Source organism: Lottia gigantea (assembly GCF_000327385.1).
Source record: "Lottia gigantea unplaced genomic scaffold LOTGIsca_1, whole genome shotgun sequence".
Taxonomy (NCBI): domain Eukaryota; kingdom Metazoa; phylum Mollusca; class Gastropoda; family Lottiidae; genus Lottia; species Lottia gigantea.
The window spans coordinates 4,561,629-4,584,692 of record NW_008706746.1 but is presented as its reverse complement, the minus strand read 5'-3'; the positions used below and the strand labels follow the sequence as shown (position 1 = coordinate 4,584,692).

The 23,064-nt window shown below is 32.5% G+C and overlaps 2 protein-coding genes across 2 annotated transcripts; one reads left to right on the top strand and one right to left on the bottom strand.

The window, feature by feature from the left end:
- Positions 1-1,190: 1,190 nt before the first annotated feature.
- Positions 1,191-1,968, bottom strand: LOTGIDRAFT_202995 (hypothetical protein). The gene has a single exon (XM_009045655.1). It carries the CDS (start codon positions 1,954-1,956, stop codon positions 1,399-1,401), a length of 558 nt encoding a protein of 185 aa, XP_009043903.1. The 5' UTR covers positions 1,957-1,968; the 3' UTR covers positions 1,191-1,398.
- A 3,207-nt stretch (positions 1,969-5,175) lies between these two features.
- Positions 5,176-21,774, top strand: LOTGIDRAFT_205558 (hypothetical protein; the record flags this gene model as incomplete). The annotated part of the gene is made up of 26 exons (XM_009045654.1): positions 5,176-5,260; positions 5,916-6,061; positions 7,654-7,755; positions 8,038-8,183; positions 9,078-9,168; positions 9,568-9,675; positions 9,889-9,981; positions 10,311-10,478; positions 12,118-12,247; positions 12,673-12,738; positions 13,262-13,371; positions 13,723-13,815; positions 14,060-14,144; positions 14,484-14,545; positions 14,748-14,884; positions 15,057-15,160; positions 15,369-15,466; positions 15,783-15,933; positions 16,335-16,534; positions 18,799-18,896; positions 19,082-19,167; positions 19,329-19,410; positions 19,577-19,723; positions 19,992-20,089; positions 20,467-20,597; positions 21,283-21,774. The coding sequence occupies 26 exons, from the start codon at positions 5,176-5,178 to the stop codon at positions 21,370-21,372; spliced, it is 2,907 nt and encodes a 968-aa protein (XP_009043902.1). The 3' UTR covers positions 21,373-21,774.
- Positions 21,775-23,064: the final 1,290 nt, after the last annotated feature.

The window sequence follows — 23,064 nt, the reverse complement described above, 5'->3', positions numbered from 1 at the left end:
CTCTCTATCTTTATTGCTGCCGAGGACGCCCATTGGAAGCCTGGAAACAAGATTTTCTGAAGTCTGGGGACCTCCTCTAGAATTTTTTTCAGAAAATTTGACTCCCTGAAAAGCGATTTCCTGACATTTCCTGGCTAATTTAACGTTTATTTGTATATGGACTGTGGGGCCCCCCCAAGAAAATTAGAAGAGAATTAGACGCCCGTATTTCCTGAAATTTCCCAGCGAATTTAAGGTTCAATATTATCTGTATAGCCTATGACACTGAGAAAATTTGAATTAATTTCCTGGTCCAGGTGAATTGTATGTTTGTGTTGTATTGTATGAATTAATGGCTATTTTTTTGGGGAGGGGGGGGGGGGGGGGATATATATTGTCAGAAACTAGTATACCAAGTTTTGTCGAAAACGAGTCAAGAATTGTGTCTTGTAGGGTGTTTACGAGCAATTATGGAAAGACGGACGGAAATAGGTGACGGAAATATACACCCCTCATGTCATGTGGCATACGGTGGCATACGCCGATGCTAAGATGTGACAGGGCAGCAAGTCAAAGGCAATAACTAGTACTTGACCGCAATGCTAACAGCAAGTTTCATCAAAATCCATTGAAAATTGTGCACACACAAAATTTCACGTGATATTCAAAAAGTCGAGTGTTTAATGGAAATGGCTCTTTGGTGGTGACATTTTTATTCCTATGTAGTCATTAGACGCACAAATTTAAAGCCATTTCACCGAGTCAAATATAACCATTAGGTAGGGTTACCCAGGTGTATGGCCTTAAACTAAGGACTGGTTACTCATTTAGTTGTTATACAAGTCAATAAATTCACAGATAAGACTTTACTGATGTCAAGTACTGAAAGATAAAATTAGGCTATATTAACATTTGGTTGATATGTAATGTTAAATATCAATCCAAATTAAGCAATTTACCATGATAATATCATTTATGGCTGCTTCTACATGCATCAACAATAAGGAACATAAATAAATAATAATAGTTGCTGAGTAGAATTTTACAATATATAAGAACCTAGGGATCAATCACAACTGAGTTGTCTTTGCAGTTGTATTCTTAATTTGAGGACAGCTGCATTTCAAATGATTCATGATTCCATATGTTTGATTGAAATGAAGCTTTTCATCCTCATATTCTGCTCTTGCTTTAGCTGTATCAACACAAAACACAGCATGCAATGTTTATTAGATGATCTTTTGACAACACAATCAATATATTTAAAGAAAACAAAAATTATTTTTCTTAAAGATTTTTTTGTTTAATATTACAAAACAAAGTTAATGAATAGAATAAGCAATGAATAGATAATATAAAATGATTATCATCAATGATAACATAAAGCATAAGAAGATGGTGGAAACTTTTCATTTCAAACTAAGATTTGACAGGAGCCTTTTGTCGCCTTTTGACATCCCAGTTGTACACTCTCGCCATGTTAACTTCCAATGTTGTTGTCTGGTCCCGTAAGAAACTAAGATCATCATCAACTTGTCCTAAAGTTTTCTTTGCCGTTCCCAAATTTTTTTCCAGTAGTTTCTGGGCGTCATCTAAATTATACTCCAACATAACATTAGCGCCTAACCATAAACAAACTTTGTCTGTCGGTGGTATCTTAGCCTTAGCATAAACTTGATCTGATAATAAGAATCTGGTTTCTAATGGATCTGCATTTGTTTTCCTCTCGAGAAGATGTTTGACGATATCCAACGATGTCTTGATGTCAGGAATTTGAGTTTTCAACCTCGACTTCTTGGTATTCAAATTATATTCCATAAATTTATACTTGTTGTGACGCTCGTCCAGTTTACGTAAAACAGACTCGGCATTTTCATTTTCTTGTTTCTGCATGAATTCGTCGACATTGTCTACGAAATCAGACTCAGGAATTCCAGAATGGTTGTTCATGTCTTCGCCTTGAGATTCCGTCGCCATGCTGGATTTTCATTCGAGACATTTAGTGTAATATCGTTCGAAGTGTACTTCGTACTGACTGGGACAAATCGTCCAGAAATCATACAATGTAATGTGCAATGATAGATGATAATGGTTAGCTGCCAGGTTTCAAAGACGAAGGGTGACTAGCAATAAAAATCTTTTGTAGGAACCTGTAGATAAGGTTAAAACTTAGACTATTAAACAGTAAACAAAGTGGCAAAATTAGTGCCATTCGCTCGATTTGTATGACACTCCAATATCGTCGAAAGAGACGATAAACTTTGAATGAGAACTTGAAATAAGGGTTATTACGTCCTTAATCGACTCTTCAGAACTTAGAGGTAAAAAACCTCGGTACAGGAAGCGCCATTTGAATTTTCATTACATGTGAGTTAACTATGTTATTGTAATTTATAAGAAGTAAGACTTAAAAAAAAGTTATGTTAGCTGTAGCATAAAATGATCATTTATATAAGTTCATGTACCAGTATCAGATTTTTGGTTATGTGTAGCCTATCTATCCTTTTCTTTTATTTTTTTTCTGGCCCCATGACCATGTTAATTGTTACTGCTAGCCCATGCATAGGCCTAGATCTACCTTTAGTCTGAGCAAATTAATTTTTTTTGAATTTTTACGATATTTTTCAAAAGAATTGGAATATCAGCCTCAAAATATTATTGATAAGTCTTAGAATGTCTTTACTTTGATAAGAATAGATCTATAAGATTTGGTATGTATACTTGAAAAGAAACTTGTTTCCCTCCTAAAATTTTCAGTCCAAAAAAGTCACAAATATTTGTTTAAAATTGTCTCTCTAAAAACAAATTTTGAAGACATGATGTCTGCTCATGCTTATATTTTTTATCAACACAAAGACATTCTATGACTATCAGTATTAGGGCTGCAACGATTCACCGTTGAATCGATGAACCGCGATTCGTTCCTTCTTATCGATGCATTGCGGAAGAAAGAAATAATCGCGATACGTCGGCTCGATAATTTACTCCCTTTAATGACTAATAGCACGGAATCCTCGTGTATTTTAGAAATTGTGTCATGTTCAAATGTTAAAAAATTGCTTTTCACGTATTAATTTGTCTTCAGCATTTTTAATTTTTGTTATAAATGATGAAAAGAGAACATAATAATATGCAAAGTGGATAAAGATAAACAAATGGGATCTGATATAAACTTTTTCCAACGTAATATGTGTTTGCATAGTCATAAAATAATTCCACGAAGCTGTATTCGATACAGCGCTCTTGGAAATTAGATTCTTTAGCTCAATACGTTTTTATAAAACCAAAATATATATGATCCATTCTCAAATACGCAAATTATGACCTCGTTACTTAACAACAAAGCACAGAAGGACATTTCTTTGCTTTTTTGGTTCGAAAATCTTTTTTTTTAAGTCTCTGGTTCTCAAGATCGTGGTTTTCGAATGCCCTGGAAATAGCTGAATATCGTCGAATACCATATTGTCGAAACATTTGAACACTGAAATACATTATGAATTATTAGCTCGGAATCATCTCTACCGACAACGTCATTAATTAAAGTTAGACTAAAATTGAACAGGCTGAGGCTAAGTATAAATCTGAAGTTTGGAAGTCATATGGTTTTCCCGTTTATTACGACGACAAGGGAGTGAGACAGGTAGAAAGAGACAAAACGATTTGTAAAAAGTGTTTCCAAGGTCTGAAATATTCTGGTAATACTACCAATATGAATTCACACATGACAAGAAGACATCCTTAAGATATTTGCCAATGGTTTGGTATTTTATTTATTTTTTTAAAGGAATTTGTTAGTCCTTGTGTGTAACAAATGAAGAAAAGTGAATTTTGTACTTCTAAGCATGCAAAAATAATTTAAACTATGTTAAAATGTTATTAATTATCAGTTTTCTTTTTCTTTCCCTTTTAATCAAAGAATCGCGATTTATTATCGCAATACATCGTATCGTTGAACGAGTATCGTTCAGTGTATCGGATCGCCACTTTAGGAATCGTTGCAGCCCTAATCAGTATCAGTAGCCTACTATTTTGAGGCTGCTATTCCAATTATTAAAAATAATGGGAGAAATTCAAAAATGTTTTTATTTGCTCAGACAATACCTCTGTATCTTCCTTTTTATACGCCCACACATAAGATGGGCGTATATTGTAATCACCCCGTTGGTCCGTCCGTCTGTCCGTTCACATTTGGCTCGTGCTCACTCTACAGGCTACAGTTCTTTATGGATTCTTTTGATTTTTATTTTGTATGTCAATGTTGTTATGAAGATGATCCCTATTGATTTTCGTGATGATTGGATAATTTTTCACCGAAATATCATGTCTGACTTGACGTTTTTCTCTATTAGCTATATTATGCAACTCGTGCTCACTCTACAGGCAACAATTTTTTACAGATTCTTTTGATTTTTATTTTGTGTGTCAATGTCATTATGAAGATGATCCCTATTGATTTTCGTGATGATTGGATAATTTTTCACTGAAATATCGTGTCTGACTTGACGTTTTTCTCTATTAGCTATATTGTGCAACTCGTGCTCACTCTACAGGCTACAATATTTTACAGATTCTTTTGATTTTTATTTTGTGTGTCAATGTCATTATGAAGATGATCCCTATTGATTTTCGTGATGATCGGATAATTTTTCACTAAATATCGTGTCTGACTAGATGTTTTACTCTATTAGCTATATTGTGCAACTCGTGCTCGCTCTACAGGCTACAATTCTTTACAGATTCTTTTGATTTTTATTTTGTGTGTCTATGTCGTTATGAAAATGATTACTGTATGATTTTCATGATGATCGGATAATTTTTCACCGAAATATCGTGTCTGACCTGACGCTTTACTCTATTAGCTATATTGTGCAACTCGTGCTCACTCTACAGGCTACAATTGTTTACAGATTCTTTTGATTTTTATTTTGTATGTCAATGTCATTATGAAGATGATCCTTATCGATTTTCGCGATGATCGGATAATATTTCACCGAAATATCGTGTCTGACTTGACGTTTCACTCTATTAGCTATATTGTGCAACCCTGTAGTCACTAAAGACTGTTTAATCATTTCTGACAGCTGCCAGTGGGCGTATGTTACCTTGCCTGGCAAGCTATCTTTGAATACATTTTAGCTCATAAGAAATCTGAATTGGTAGTTCAACTGATTATACCAATATTAACACAACAACACCATGGAGGTTAATGATACAAACATGCAAGCTTTAGCTAGTTATCTTCAACAAACACTTTCTCCTGATAGAGATACTAGAAAACAGGGTAAAAAGTTCAAATTTTTTTTAGTTTGTATGTAGTTAAAACCTAATGAAAATCTTTAATGAAAATCAGTCCATAATATGTGTTTTTTCAAAGTTTATCCTTTGCTAAATCATTTGACAAAATCTTTCCCCGCATATCCAGCTTGATTGACTGAACAAATAACTTACAAAATTGTACCAAATTTTTAAAGTCATATCACATATGCTGCAACCATGGTATATGATGATTATAGTCTCAACTAAATCATTTGAAAATTAAAGCTTAGAAAAGGGTGAGAAGCAGTGGCAGTGTCTGAGAATTGGGGTACAAACAGGAGACAGACTGACTCAATGGGGGCACAAAGTTGAAGCTGAATTAAAATCCGACAACTCTGTCTAGGCATCGTAGTTGCCAGTCTCTCATGGGCCATCTGAAAGGGTTCCCCAAAGAGATTTTTCGAAATATTGAATTGATTCGGTGCATTCTGATACATAATTTGGGGCAAAAACATATAAAAATAATATCTTTAAATTTCTGAAAATATTAAGTTGGGGTAAAATTGGGGTGCAATCCATTTTTCTAGGGGCGCTAATGCCCACTTGTCAGTAGGCTCAGTTAGCTTAGAGTCTTTCAACTAAAAGGACTTTTATATTTTATTCATTATTTTTCACTTCAGCTGAGAAGTTTTTGGAATCAGTAGAGACCAATCAGAACTATTCTCTATTATTGTTACATTTGATGGATAAAGGTGAAGTTGACATACACATTAGAGTTAGTGCTGCCATAACTTTTAAAAACTTCATTAAACGTAACTGGAGAGTGGTATGTATAGTATTGTATAAGGGAAATGTACACATCTTATTAAGGATTTAGGTTGTTTTTGCGACTATGTTCTTATTTATAAGAGATTGAATAGAACAGAGTTTCGATTAAAGAACTTTTGACTTTACTTTCGATTTTATATACGCCCACACGTAAGATGGGCGTATATTGTAATCACCCCGTCGGTCCGTCCGTTCACATTTGGCTCGTGCTCACTCTACAGGCTACAGTTCTTTATGGATTCTTTTGATTTTTATTTTGTATGTCAATGTTGTTATGAAGATGATCCCTATCGATTTTCATGATGATCGGATAATTTTTCACCGAAATATCGTGTCTGACTTGACGTTTTACTCTATTAGCTATATTGTGCAACTCGTGCTCACTCTACAGGCTACAATTGTTTACAGATTCTTTTGATTTTTATTTTGTATGTCAATGTCATTATGAAGATGATCCCTATTGATTTTCGTGATGATCGGATAATATTTCACCGAAATATCGTGTCTGACTTGACGTTTCACTCTATTAGCTATATTGTGCAACCCTGTAGTCACTAAGGACTGTTTTATCATTTCTGACAGCTGTCAGTGGGCGTATGTTACCTTGCCTGGCAAGCTATCTTCTTTAGAGGAAAGCACAAAAAAACATAAGCTCATATCATATTTACTGTATGATACGTAAAACAGCACATGCATTTAGTGCTGGGAATCGAGTTTTAAATTATCATCGATTATCAGCAATATATCGTTAGGCATTTCCGGTCGATAATCGATAAAAATTGTAATGTTCATACTCAAATTTTAGGTCAAGTGGTCGACTCATTTCAAGTCCTATTTAGGCTGCCTACCACTTACTTGTATGAAATGTGTTAGATGCTAGTATGTGTATTGTGCTTATTATCATGTAACCAATCTTTTTGTTTTAAAGACGTTTGGAAGATTAGTTTTCGTCAATATCGCCATCGGCATGAATGTACCTTGAATGGTTAAAATAATTGACTTCATCACACGTTCTTGACAACCAAGACTAAAATACTATAGCACCGTTGTTATACGAATTGTGATTAGCGTTTAGTAATTAGACTTGATAAAAAAAGGGAGACAACTACAATCGTGTGGAAAATAAAGGGAAAGTCATGCCCGAATATCGGTACCTGTATTCAGTTAATTATATATACGTATAATAACAAATGTTTGTACTAATTTACTGTGAATGAAATTTTTCTTATTAATGATTGTTATGATCATATACAATCAAAGAAATGGAAGAACATACGAGAATAAAGACTTTAGCTTAGTTTATTTTGCGGTACGTAACTGCCGAAAGCGTGTTTTTATTATGGTCCCGGGAGTAATTTAACAGAATTACCGGAGGTTATGTTATTTTTTGTGATAATTGATTTTGAAATAAACCATCTTGCACAAAGTCATCTGTTGTATCCTATATAAATTTGTAAAATTTAGGCTGATGTCATTTAAAATCTTTAAATGTGGGTATAGGAATTATTTTGTTTTTATGGTAACACACCCATTCGTTTCCAGAATCAACCAGGAGAGGTTCAAATGTCCATTTCATGTTTATTATATTAGGTAGAAGAAGCTGGAGATAAAATTCCTGAAGTTGACAGAAATGCCATTAAACAACATATCGTAGGCTTGATGTTGAAAAGTGTAGAACAAATACAGTTACAAGTATGTTCTTTCAGTTTTAGCCATAGTTTTAGTCTTTTATTGAAGCAGTGTTATTGTTTTCATTACATTTTCTCAAGATGTTTCACTGGGAGTGTAACAATAGAGACTGATTTGGACAGAATTGGTGAAAAATTTGTAATTTTCTCAACAGTTTGATGATTTGATAATTTGATATTTTTAGTTTTCACCAACTGCAAGTAGGCATATTTGGACAGGATGCACTATCTTTACCTTCAAGATGTAGTATAAATTTTGAGTGAATTTGTTACCTTTTATTTCTAGCTAAGTGATGCTATCAGTATTATAGGCCGAGAAGATTTCCCAGATAAATGGCCAGATCTTATCACTGAAATGGTCAGTAAATTTCTAACAGGTGATTTCCATGTAATTAATGGTGTTTTAAGAACAGCACATTCACTCTTTAAAAGGTAACTACTTTCAACCACATTATTTATTACACCAAGTTCAGTATACATCAAATGAATCGCTGTACTACTAGTGGTATTGGTGATCCCATCAAAAAGTCTTCTGTGATTGGTTATTGCTGCCTGTTTTTTCTTTTTGGAATCACCACATGAAATGGGGGGCGTATATTGTCACCCCTGTCCGCCAGTCGGTCTGTCCACAATTGCTCGTAAACACTATAGAGGTCACAATTCTTGACTGATTTAGATGAAACTTGGTGTGAGAGTTACTAATCACTCAAGGATGAACCCTATTGAAAATCAGAAAAATCGAAAAATAATTAGTATGAGTTATTGCTCTTGTTCTTGAAAATGCGGTTACACTTTAGAAGGCACAATTCTTGATGGATTTTGATGAAACTTGGTGTGAGTTATTAATCACTCAAGGATGAACCCTATTGAAAATCAGAAAAATCGAAAAATAATTAGTATGAATTATTGCTGTTCTTGAAAATGCGGTTACACTTTAGAAGGCACAATTCTTGATGGATTTTGATGAAACTTGGTGTGAGTGTTTGTTATCAACCAAGGATTAAATAAAGCTCTCAGTGGGCGTATATTACCATGCCTGACAAGCTATCTTTAGTATTCCCTGTAAACTGAAATTAGTAGTGGTTTGTTCCTGCTGATTTGAACCTCTTTGAGATGTAGGTTGTGTTTCAGTTATGTGGGTTGTTAAAGCTGAATTTGAATAGCTATTCCACGTTAGCTTCCAGAGGCCTAGCCCTCTGTATGATTGCATATTTTAAAAATGGAAAAAAATTATCTTGAGCTTTCTTGTCAATAACTATGGAACAAAGTAATTTTGAATGAAATTCCTAGCTAATACTTATACATTTTTTTTTAATGATTTTTCAGATATCGACATGAATTTAAATCACAAGAACTGTGGACTGAAATTAAGTTTGTTTTGAATAATTTTGCTACACCATTTACTGAACTATTTGTGGTGAGTTACTGACAGAATAGAAAATATAAAACAGTCTTCAACATCTAGCCTTTGAATTCTTAATCATTGTATTGTGAAAAGTGAAACTGCAATAGCTCCTTGAGAAAGTTACTTGTTTGACCAACCGCATGGTCTTTAAGTCTCTTCTCTTTGATTGGCTCGGTCGAGATAATGTCAGTGATGCAGCTAGTCGTTCTAAATCGAAAAACAGCATGCTAATGCCGTTGTCATGGCAAAATTTCCCTCATTTCACCGTGCATAGAGTTAGCCGTCTTCATTAGCCCACATGGTGCAGAAAAGTAGGACGTAAAACTCCATTCATTTCATTTCTCTTTGATTGACACATTCCTGTGAATGAAAATTGCATATTAATATAAACTTGTTTCTTCTTGTTTTTAGGTAACAATGGGGTTAGCTGAAACTCATGCTAATGATCCAGTGGCATTGAAAGTGATATTTAGTTCTATTTTATTAATCTGTAAAATATTTTACAGTCTCAACTTTCAGGTAATACATAGTGTATAACTTCTTTGATCTTCTGTTCTGCTTCTGTAACCACATAAATGATTAAACACCGATGTCTGTCTTTGTCTGACAACACATGAAGGACTTTGACTGTTAACACATGATTATCTTTCCTTTTCTCTATTTTCTTCGGTGTATGAATGATACTACACATATTTATTTTGAAAATGTACTATTATTTTTATATACTTATAGGATTTACCTGAACATTTTGAAGATAACATGTCAACCTGGATGACACATTTCTTAACTTTACTGAGTAAAGACAATAAAATACTACAAACGACAGTAGGTCTATTTATAGTTCAAGTCAGTCTCCTTATTTCAAAACTTTCAATTGTTAAAGATGTTTTCTGGCCTTATTTGATTTTATTTGCATAGAACTTTATGTTTTTCCCTCAAAACAGTGCAACACTATTTTGCTCTTTAATTACCAGACCATTTATATTTTTGAATGAATGCTTAGATGTAAAGAAATATGCAACCCTTTGTGCAAAAACAAAATTTTCTCGTAATTAAAAAAAAGGCCTTGATCAAATTTCAAAAATTGTCAGAAGAGTCAGAAGTAACAGAAAAGAATGAAGTAAAACTCTGTTTTTTTGTTGTTGTTATTTTAGGATGAAGAAGAAGCAGGACTGTTAGAACAAGTCAAGTCACAGATCTGTGATAATGTGGCTTTGTTTGCTCAGAAATATGACGAGGAATTTTCAGCCCATTTACCAAGTTTTGTCACATCAACATGGAATCTTTTAACCAGTACTGGTCAGCAAGTTAAATATGATTTGGTATGTGCTCCCATTGGTAATTACATATATCTAATGCATTGTTTTGATATGACCAAGGGGACAAGATGATATTTGATATGGGTTATAGTTATCTTGGCACTAAGTCAAAATGGCTCCAAAAGTCATAATTAGTCAAAATAGTCCCAAAAACAATAGTCAAAATGGCCCCTAAAATTACTTTTTGATTTCTACCAAAATCCTTGGTCATAATGGTCCCCAAAAAAAGTCAAAAGCCTGGCAAGCTATTTTTTTTAAAAATTATCACATATTCAGACGATCATTTTATATTGAATTGACAATGACTAGTGTAACTATGAGTTTTCATACACCTTTAAAAATTGAAGTGTACCATATATATGGAAACTATGCCATCAATTTAAATAAAATATCTAAACACCATATAATTGATTTGATTCAGTATGATAAGCTTATATAATATTCTACCTAGATGAGACCTATTCAACTGAGATTGAAATGGGTGAAATTACCACTCTTGCAATTTGTTGGGGAAGTACATGGACCAGTTATTGATAATGTGACATATACTGAATTAAATAGTGCTTTAATTTTTGCTAGTATGTAATGTATGTATGTTTTTTCCATATTGAAATTATGTTATTTTTATACGCCCACATTATAATGTGGACGTATATTGTCGTCACCCATGTCCTTCCGTCGGTCCGTCTGTCTACAATTGGCGCGATAGAGACTACAGTTTTCATCTGATTCGAATGAAATTTGTTGTGATCAATAATATTGATGAGATCTTGGACAAGTTTGATATTTACGATTTTTCGATGAACGGTTTTTGAGTTATTGCCCTTGACTAAAATTGGCTTGTGAACACAATAGAGACTACAGTTTTCATCTGATTTCAATGAAATTTGGTGTGAATATTTATAATGATGAGATCTTGGAAAAGTTCGAATTTGACGATCTTTCGATGAACGGTTTTTGAGTTAACACTTGACTCATAAAAACGTGTCAAAATTTGTTTTTGTGAACACAATAGAGACTACAGTTTTTATCCAATTTCAATGAAATTTGGTGTGAATATTTATAATGATCAGATCTTGGACAAGTTCGAATTTGTCTATCTTTCGATGAACGGTTTTTAAGTTATTGCCCTTGATTTATGAAAAACTCGTCAAAATTTGTTTGTGAACACAATAGAGACTACAGTTTTCATCCAATTTTAATGAAATTTGGTATGATCATTTATATTGATGAGATCTTAGTCAAGATTAAATTTGACAATTTTTCGATCAACGGAATTTGAGTTATTGACCATGACTTAGTAAAAACGCATCAATATTTCTTAGCGATAGAGGTGACAGTTTATGTCAGAATTTTATTAAATAATGTGGTTTTGTTTAAATTAAAAATATCTTGCACAAATTAAATTTTTGGTATTATTTGACACAGATAGGTGACTGCCATTGATATACTGAAAATATATCAGGAAAGTGGGCGTATCTTGCTAGGCAACCACTTGTTAGTTAAAGTTGTTCAATGAAATCTATTATCATTAAGGGACCATTTTGACTTTTTCAAAGGGCCATTTTGATTTTGCGACTGTTAAAAAATCAACAGCGTATTCATTGTTGAAATCAGAATTATTTGGGTTTTTTTTTCACAGTTAGTTAGTAATGCTATACAGTTTTTAGCCTCAGTAGCTGAAAGACCAGCCTATAAACATTTGTTTGAAGACCCAGGAACATTAGCTAGTATCTGTGAAAAAGTTATAGTCCCAAATATACAACTAAGAGGTAAAATTTCCTGATAAAAATGTCATTTTGATATCCACTAGAATGAAACCTTAGAAATTATAGTACAGTACTGATATTTGAGCAAATCTGTCTGATGCAAAACGTACACAGAAATGATCTACTTAATTCTACTCAGATAGAATGGAAATCAACACAACAAAACTAGTCTGTATAGTTTCTATGACTATTCATTTTACTTTAAGAAAAAAAATAAATTGTTCGTATTTATGTTTTGATTAGACTCAGATGTGTGCAAATATTTTTGCTTGATCATACCACAAACTTGAACCTTGCTTTGCCATGGAGTTAAGCAGTGTCCATTTTGAACAGTAGATATAGCTTATAGAGTTAATTTGGTATTTTTATGTTTTCATTATCAAATTAATTGATATCAACAATATAATATTTGCTTTATATTAATTTAGTGGCAGATGAAGAACTATTTGAGGATAATGCTGAAGAATATATTAGAAGAGATATTGAAGGCTCAGGTAGGCATATCATATAGAAGCTCTTCGATTTTGAAATAAATTATCGTTATCGGTACATGGCATAAAAGTGATAATAATTATTTCCGGCACTAGTTACCATAATATAAGATTTAATACTAACTTACTTTTCAACCTAAATAGAATCACAGAAGTCTGTAAATGCAGGGATTTGGTTGGATTGTAAGTTATCGTAATAAGCAAATCAGAGGCCTCAGCAGAAAACTGTAAACAATAAGCCATAATGATTACAGCCTGTCTGTTTGGCTTTATTTGCTAAGTACAATCCAATCAAATCACTGTAACTGTAATGTGATACAAATAGGGTAGTTATTGCAGTCAAGGTATAAGACAAAGTTCAAAATAGCTTGACATTGTGAAGATGCAATCATACAAAACATCAATTTCCATCAATTCCATATCAATCTAATGATAACTTGATAAATTGATTTATCGACAAAGATAACAAGTAAATCATTGTATATGAGTCTATAGAAACAATCTTTAAATGTTTATCATTATATAGATGTGGATACAAGAAGAAGATCAGCATGTGATTTAGTACAGGCTTTAAGTAAATCATTTGAAGGTCCAGTGATTGAAAATTTCTCAAAATATGTCCAGGGTTTACTGGCTGTAAGTTCATAATTTAATTTTATGCATGTTACTGTAACTTGGAAGTGATGATATCAGTTTATTTTATTGAAGTTTAGATGAGGAATGGGACTCCCATGACAAATGAATATACAGTGTTTGGTAAAGTTAGTAATCTGAAAAGTAAATTTACATACACTACACATGTTGAATCAAAGTGATGCAAGTAGAAGGGGTTGACATGGAATGTGTGTTATTGACCTGATTGAACTTTCAATGGTGGACCTGCTTTCTTCTGTACATGTTAAAAATTCTTTTTCAGTAGGAAATTAAGAGATAGTAAAATATCATCTCATTTAAAACTGAAGTTACGTTGTTTTTTTTTTTTTTAAGGAGTACAGTGTCAATCCAGCTGGTAACTGGAGAAGTAAAGATTCTGCTATATATTTAGTTACATCATTAGCAGCTAAAGGACAAACTCAAAAGGTAAGAGAACCATTGGCTAGAAATGTGAAATAAAAGTGAAACCTATCTCATTATCTCTTTATTGGCCTATATGTGAATACTTGTCATATTTATGAAATAAATTTGAGCCCAGTTAAGTGTTTTGTATCCAGAGGTGTAAATCTGGATTTTTCAGGAATATTGTCATTGAATAAGTATCCATGGTATAGTGCAACCTGTCAATATTTGTAATACTAGTTAACTTTCAAATGTTTTTTTTTAACAGCAAGGTGTTACACAAACTAGTGGTCTAGTTAATATGACAGAATTTTTTGAAAACCAAATTTTACCAGATTTACAATCTGCTAATGGTAAGATAGAACTCTTCAGCTGAATGATATTTCCTTTATTGTTTGTTCATAAGGATACCTTAAAGAACCTACCTAAAACTCAAATTGCTCAATATATGTTCTTAAATTAGAATTTTTCCCCAAAATAATACATTATTCTTTTTAATATGAACCACACAGCAATTTCTGCAGTTTGTAAATACAGTTCTTAAACATTCTTTTCATCCCCTTTAGTTTTAGGAGAGGGTACTATAGGTGAAAGCCTGTTCACCAATGCTATTATGTTAATAAATATTGTATATACAAAAAAAAAAGTTTTGGATGTGCATAATTTAAATATTTGATATGATTTCTTGACAGTGAATGAGGTACCAATATTAAAGGCAGATGCATTGAAATATTTAATGGTCTTCAGAAATCAAGTAAGTTCTTTTTTGGTATTTGTTTGATCAGTTGAAAACTAGCCATATACAGCATGGTTGACAGTTTTTGATTTAACATATTTAGTATCTTTTTAAATTTTTTGAGTGATTGTCAAATAATGAAAGTGTTTGGTTTGACCAAAATCATTCTGCAATGGTTGTATCTGTGAACAATTTGATATTAATTTTTGTGTTATTTTAGCTACCCATGACAGCTCTGAATACAGGCTTACCATGTTTAGTAAATTTATTAACATCGGACTCTAATGTTGTTCATACGTACTCAGCTCATTGTTTAGAGAGGTTATTGATGGTCAAAAATGCAGCAGGAGGGGCAGCGTAAGTTGATTTTATTGAGATATTTACTGGAAATGGTTTGGTTTGGTTAATTTTTCTTAATCCATAGAAATGTCTTTTTATCTCTATAGCTACTATTTTAATTTTAAGCCTAAAATCTTGATAATGCCAATTCATGGTTCAAAGATAATTATTATATTTAAATATTATTCAGTTTAACAGTAGCAGACGTCCAGCCTCATGCTGGAAATTTAATGACTAATCTATTTTTAACCATGGAGAAGCCTGGTTCTACAGAAAATGAATATGTTATGAAAGGTTTGCTCACAATTTTTTTTGGTTTTGAATTACTTCCTATATGATTAAAAAATGCAGCTTTCAGAACCAATAATCATAGCAATAAGTTGGCACTGCCAAAGTGGTTTGGTATCTAGGTTACAATGTCTTGAAAAATGATTCTTTTCCTTTAATATTTTACCAGTAATTTGTACAATGATATTGACTTCGTAACAATTATATTTTGTAGCTGTTATGAGAACAATGTCATTACTACAAGAGAATATAGTTCCTATGGTACCTGATATTCTAAAAAGTTTAACAGGAAAATTACTATTAGTCAGTAAGGTTAGATATGTTTTTGGAGTATTGATTCTTTCTAGAGGCCAATATTGTTAAACCATTTCACAAGATAATAAATGGTTTGATTGGTATTATTTATAAACATACATTCTTTGTCATTGTCTTTAGAATCTAGTGTGGGACTGAGAGAACCCACTCATATGGAAATGTAATATTTAGAACTGTTCAAATTAGAATGTGGTTAGAATGACATAGTTTAGTGAAACAGTATAAAAAATACAAGAGGTTTTTTGGCATATTACAGCTCAAGTAGGACATTGCTGGTCAAGATGTGAAATGATATCCCTTATTAATATTTCAGAATCCAAGTAAACCTCATTTCAACCATTATTTATTTGAATGTTTATGTGTGGCAATAAGAACAACATGTAAAACACAACGTGAAATGGTGACAAGTTTTGAAGAAGTGTTATTTACACCTTTCACTGATATATTACAAGCTGATGTCCAAGGTAAAATGATCCGTTTCCCTGATGATTTCAGGAGCCTTTGTGGTTCAATGAGTCATTATGTGAACTGCAGATTTTTCAACTCATTTCCTTTTTCAGGTGTCAGAGATTTCTGCATGTAAAAAAAAATTAGTTGTTTATTTCAGAAAGTCTCCATTGTGCTACAGGTTGATAGAAATAAACTTTAAGAATTTAATAATGACACCATAAACTTCATGACAGAATCTTGTAGAGTGGTATCAGATGTTTTTGGTGTTGAACATGCTTTTATGCCAAATCTACAAATGTATTGGTTTTGTGGTCTTGAAAAACAATTTGGACACAATATGGCATGGAAGTTACTTCAGTGTAGGTTAAAATCACTTCACTAAAATAATTTTAAGCTATGTTTTCTCTCTTTACAGAATTCATCCCATATGTGTTTCAAATTCTGTCTTTATTAATTGAGTTACATACAGAAAGTGTTCCACCATCTTATATGGCACTGTTTCCACATTTATTGGCTCCAGTATTGTGGGAACGCCCTGGCAATATACCACCTTTAGTTAGATTACTACAGTCTTATATAGAGAGAGGTGCTAAACAAATAGAACCAGAAAAAATAGTAGGTTTTTATATCTGAACAAAATCTTTTTTTTTTATAAGTGTCTGTAGGTCGGTCCATCCACATTTGCTTGCAAACACTCTAGAAGGCACAATTTGACGAGACTAAGTGTGAGTTTTTGTAATCATCCAAGGATAAACCTTTTTGGAAATCAGAAAAATGGAATATTGAATTAGTAAATTTTGAGCTCAAATATTAGATCATTAACCCGTTATCTGCCAAATATTTTTTTAGAAAATTGACATTTTGTGGTACCTTTTTTCAAAAGCATGTGGTTCCAAAACTGTGGAATGTAGGCACCAAGTGTCCATAAATAAAATGTTCAGTGATGTATGTTACCATGGAAATATTCATTTTTGTGACATCATTGTGACGTCACCTTGGCAACAATAGGTTGAAAACCTAAAATTAGTAGATTTTTGTTAAAATAACGATTTTCATCATGTTAGAAGTTTATGAATATTTGTATATTACCATGGCACTGTTTATTTTTGAAAAACATGAGATCATATCATGGCAACAATTTAACTATTTTGTTCAATAAAGAAGATAATGGAGGGATAAAACATTTTATTAACAACAAAATTGGCAACTTTAGGCTTTCGACTTTCATCATTATTTATATTATCAATATCAACACTTTCAGAATCTGAGGGCCAGTCGTCCTCAGAGTCACTATCAGCGTAGATATCATTCAATTTTCCTGCCATTCTATGGCCGTTTTACACCAAAATACAACCATTTTCAATCGAAAGTTGATCGAAATACATGACAGCGAAATTGTTTACATTGACAATTTAGGCAACCTGCTGCGGTTGAATAACCATCATTATTTCGTATCTATCTATATAGGATGTCTATATGGTTATGACACCATGAAAACTCAATTTCGCGACGTCTTTTCACAAATATTACCTATTTTCAATCAAATTGTTTAGGATTTTTTATAGAAGAAACATGCATGTTTTTTTGTCTACAAATTATCACCGATATATAAACCTGATTATACATATATCAACACCGTCTATATAGCGATAGTTTCGTATTTATTTAAATTGGCGGTCGCACAGGTAGAATATCGCAATATTGCACCCGTGGCAGTTAGGGGGTTAACACTAAAGAAACAAAATTCTTGACAGATTTTGACAAATGTTGGTGTGAGCATTTGTAATCACCCAAGGATGAACTCCATTGAAATTAAATAAAAATATGGGTTATTGACTTCGTTCTCAATAACTCTTTTAATTTTTAGCTCATGAATACTGAAAGCCAAAACTTTGTAATGTTGTTCGGTATCACCCAAACAAGTGTATGACTAAAGGTTGAAAATTTCATACTGGTGATTGTTACTGTGCTGCCCAATAGTTTCATTCAAAATCAAAGCTGCCAGTGGGCATATAATATCTTGTCTGACAAGCTATCTTTTTGAATTAGTGATAGTGAAAATTTCACTAGTGCTTCAAATCTCACAAATTACTCATTTTTATAGATAGTTGAAAATCATCTTGTTCAACGTCTAAACAATGTCCATTCGTCATACTTCCTCAAAACCTTGATAATACAAGTGAGAAAAATGACTTATTCATAGTTAAATATTGTCCAATCGAATTTGGCCCTGCTGTCTTGCTAGTAAAACTTCAGCTAATCTGAATAAATCACTCTTTAATGACGCTATGATTGCATACAAAACGAAAGCAGCGTTTTGATTTGATTAATATGGACGGTACAGAATTAATTAAGATTTTTGATGAGGAATTGAACCAAGATTACAATATTACTTGGAAAGAAGTAATTTGAATAGCATCCCTTTCCCTTAAATAATCCCATTTCCACGCCCACATAACTAAGTGTAGTGTACTTAGTTTAAGACAAAACCTGTATTCATGATAAGATGGTTGACTATATGCTTATGGAATCACAAGATATATGGATACTATTTATACTATAGTAGAAATAAATATATTTATCCATATATCTAGTGATTCTATATCTATGCTTATTTCATATGTCTTACAAACAGTAAATGTATTAGCACTTAAATACATAATGCATAATTTATATTTACTGACATTTTGGAAGCTCACTTTTGACAACTAGAAAATACAACCAAGTCAACAGCCTTTATTTATCAAATTAGTTTTCAAGTTAATTTAGCTCATCATGAGATTTATGCTGTGATAGTTATAACTTAGTGTGAAATATATACAACTGGTGTTTTATTATAAAGCATGCCACATAGCTATATAAAATAATCTATATTTCAGAATGGATTGTTAGGTATATTCCAGAAGTTAATTGCCAGTAAAACTAATGATCATGAAGGATTCTATCTTCTCAATGCTATCATTGAATTTATGCCAGTGTAAGTCAATTTTATACTGAAATATATAATTTAATGGTAGTACTTTGTTGTTGAATTAAAAAAAACTTACTGTAATTCTGAGGTAGAATATTGGGTTGATGGAGAAATAAATTTTGAAAACATTCAGTTTTGTTATAGCTTGATCATTGATTGATTATTTTGATTTATTTGATTCTTTATTTCAGTGAAATTGTAAAGGATTATTTAAAACAAGTATTTATTTTGATATTCCAACGTTTACAAAGTTCTAAAACAACAAAGTATATAAAGAGTAAGTACTTTGGTTTATTGATCCTATTTTATTTTCACGTGTCTTAACTGAATGAATATAAAATATAGAAGATTCCACTGCAGTTCAAATTATATTTTGTAAATGCCATAGGTTGTGGATTTGGATGTTAGTTATCCTAATAGCCTATTGATTTATTGTAGGTGTGCTGATATTTTTCTCCCTGTATGCTATCAAGTTTGGAGCAACCAATTTAATAGAAATGATTGATACTATACAACCAAAGTAAGTTCTCACAAGAAAGTTATTTTTCTTTTTACTTAAACATTATATTGTGTACATTCTTCTTTATATATATTTGTGTTTTATGTTTACATAAAGTTTATTTTAGAATGTTTATGTAATTGTGTTTTTTTTTAATGTATACATTTTTGTGTTGTGTGATTTTTAGAATGTTTTCAATGGTGGTAGAAAGGCTATATATACAAGATCTACAGAAGATCTCTGGATCAGTTGAGAAGAAGATTTGTGCTGTTGGTGTAACTAAAATATTAACAGAAGCTCCTATTATGATAAATGGTGACTATGCCCCTCTGTGGTATGTTGTATTATTCTGATGAGGTGATCTGAATTTAAAAATTGTTAGTTTGTGCCCTCTGTTGGTTCAGCATACATGCACTTTGCCATACATTGACAGAAAGATAGGATTAGGCAGAATAATATTTCAGAAGAGGGTACACTTGGGAAAAGTTGCTGTCAAATTATTGTAGTTTTAGAACAACTTTGGATACTGTCGATAATGAACATGGATTTTGCATTACTTTCTTTTGCATTACCTTCTATATCTGATATTTTGTGTTTTCCAGGCCCCAGTTATTACAAGGGTTAATTGGTTTATTTGAACTACCAGAAGATGACACTGTACCAGAAGATGAACATTTTATAGAAGTTGATGACACTCCTGGTAAGTTAAAATTTACTAATTGACATCATTCATCATTATAACCATTTACAATCCTAAAACAATCTTTTGCTCTTGATTGTATCTTTGATTATTAATAAACCAAGGAGTTGTTCAAATCCAAGGTAAATGAGTGGGACTGGTACAGAATCAGTGATATGTTATGATACTTTCCATGATGAGTGCTTCTTAACTTATCCTTTTGTTATTCAAACAACATCTTAATATTGTCAATAAAAAAAAGTTTGAGGTTGAACACATTACTGGAGTTGAATTATGTGTAGAGTTACTTAACAAGTTAAACCAACATGATAGGGTACTGAAGTGACACCATTGACATATTTCAACAATTTGACAGTATCATATTATTGTATTTCTAGGTTATCAGACAGCCTACTCTCAACTTGCATTTGCTGGTAAAAAATCTCATGACCCAGTTGGAGATGTTCCTGATGTTAAAATATATCTAGCTAAACACCTTGAAAAACTAGCTGCAGAAAATCCTGGGAAGGTTTGTTATATATTACCACAGTAATGATTTACACAGATCTTTACAAGGACATGAAAACTCCTGCAGGTCTTAGAAAATGTGTAAAGGAATATTATGTTATCTATATTCAAAGATCTGCCTGACAGATAAAAGATATAAGATGAATTTTCATTGTGAGCAATTTGACTGTAGACCTTTTTCACACCTCATTTTTGAAACACTGAAAGCATGTTCATACACAAGTATGTTATCCATTGTAAGATGGTGACGTGGTATGAAGGGATAACCTATGTGACATCACTGAACACCTGATCAACAGCGTGAAAATGGGCTTAAAACTGGCCTTTCTCAGAAATTTGTGATGGTAAACTTCATCTGAAGGTATCATTAATAATTTTAATGATGTAAAATTGATAAAGTTTGAGCTAATGAAAACGGAGAAGAAGGCGATTTAATGCAGTGACACGTTACCTTTTTTATGTTTGCGTTATCAACCTCGTTCTGGCTTCAACATGGCTGATGTGTGATGCCATGACTAAAGTTAGGGATAAGCTAACTACATGTATAAAGAAAGAACCCAATATTATTCTTGTAACCAACCATAACTGTACTTCTACCAATTGTAAAAATTCCAATTTTAAAATTACAAATTTCATGTTTTACAGTATTTGGTTGTTGATTTAAAGGTGCATTTTGTCTGTTACAGATTCATCAAGTTATCAGTGGTGGAGTACAAGAACAAGCCCAGACGTTCTTACAACAATATCTTCAAACAGCAGGGGTTACCTTAGTATGATGGTAACAACAGTCTAAAGACAAAGATTTCAGCTGTCATATGCTCCACATCAAAAAACTTATTCCCAAAACAATTGACCCTTGTGAATGTATTTTGACAAAGCTTCTATGGAATAGCATTACTAGAGTCATATAATTATGTTTGAATTTGATATCAAACATGTTTGTAACTTGATTTTTTGCTGTGAAAATACTTCACAAGACATGGTTGTCAATTTGAATACAATATGAACCAAATACCTACACAATACGTAGGATCAGAGTTTAATTACATGTTTAAGCTGTGTTCATTTTTTGTAAAGAAAGATAATGAAAAAGTAACTGCCATGATTTTTCTGTTTTGTGTATATTTAACATCATGAAGTGCTTTTGTTGTAAATTGTTTAAAGAATTTCTTCTGCCAACCATTAATTTTGTTTATTTGAATCAGAATCAGATTCTAAAATTATTTAGCAATTAAAACGAATCTGATTCGGGGGAGGGGGAGGGGCATTTACCCCCCCATTTTATTTTCAACCAATTTAAGAATATTAATTTTTTTTATTGAACCAAATTATGCGTCAATTTTCGAAAATTTCCTTGGGAAAACCCTCTCAAGCACTTCAATGATAGGCTTACGACTACGACTTTGAATTCAGGCTCGATAGATTCCTGCTGTACATAACATCAAGACGTCCAGTTTCATAATACCAGCAAAATACTTCTAAAATCAGCTACGGGCGTTTCACGCTTTCAGAATTGTCCAAGAATCGGCGTTGATCAGTCGGTTCCATTACCATCAGCTGGATCGTTTGTCTGGGACCTGAGTGGGTATTTTTATACAAGTTTATAAAACCTATTTCAAAGATACCTATAACAATTAATATTCTAGCGAAAGAAAAGGCAAATTAACAGATTTACACTTCATTAGCCCTATCAAACGTCTAATCTTAACATTATATTGTATCATAGCGTGTTGGAATTTCTTGTAACACGTCGGTTCGTGATATCGCATAATAGAATAGTCATTCTTTCTAAATCCTCGACCCTGGGGCAACAATCAAGTGGAGCCATCGCCTCGTTGATTTTTTAGGCACTCTTATTGACCATGAGCCGATTAAATGTTTATCAAGGGTCAATTTGGGGTCCGATAGTTTATGACTTATTCAGTCAATTTGTTTGATCCACAGTTTGATTACTTAAATGACATCACAGATCCTTAAGCTGCCCGTGTCTTTGTGATTCATCACATTACTTTGAGTGACACCGGCCATCTTAATGAGACGTACAGTCGCCTCTTTACCTTAAACATCGTAAATCTGCCTAATGAAATTTGTTTTTTCTCTTTATGACCAATAGAACAGGAGTGTATAAGTAGTTTTTGTCGTTTTCGAGAGCATCTGCCCGAGTAACCTCCAGTTTTGCAATACCAAAATATAACTTAATGTCTGTAGGCTCTTTTGTTTTTAATCTTTTTTTTTCTAAAATAAATTTTGTTTATCTCCCACCCAAGGGAGTTCCGTTTTTCTTCCTCTCACCTGTAAAGAACAACTATCAAAGATCCGGATGAAATGTGTTGACAATGCCTTGTCAAAACATGTATTCACCAAAGTTTGGATGACATTTTGAACAACTTCCAGTCACCAGATCAAGGTTTCTCTTCTTTAATTCTTGGAGGTACATAGTGAATCCTATTTCGAATTCCTGGAGATCT

What these genes read in the sequence shown, in the direction of transcription:
- LOTGIDRAFT_202995 (XM_009045655.1), bottom strand. Translation starts at nt 1,956, where the DNA reads ATGGCGACGGAATCTCAAGGCGAAGACATGAACAACCATTCTGGAATT.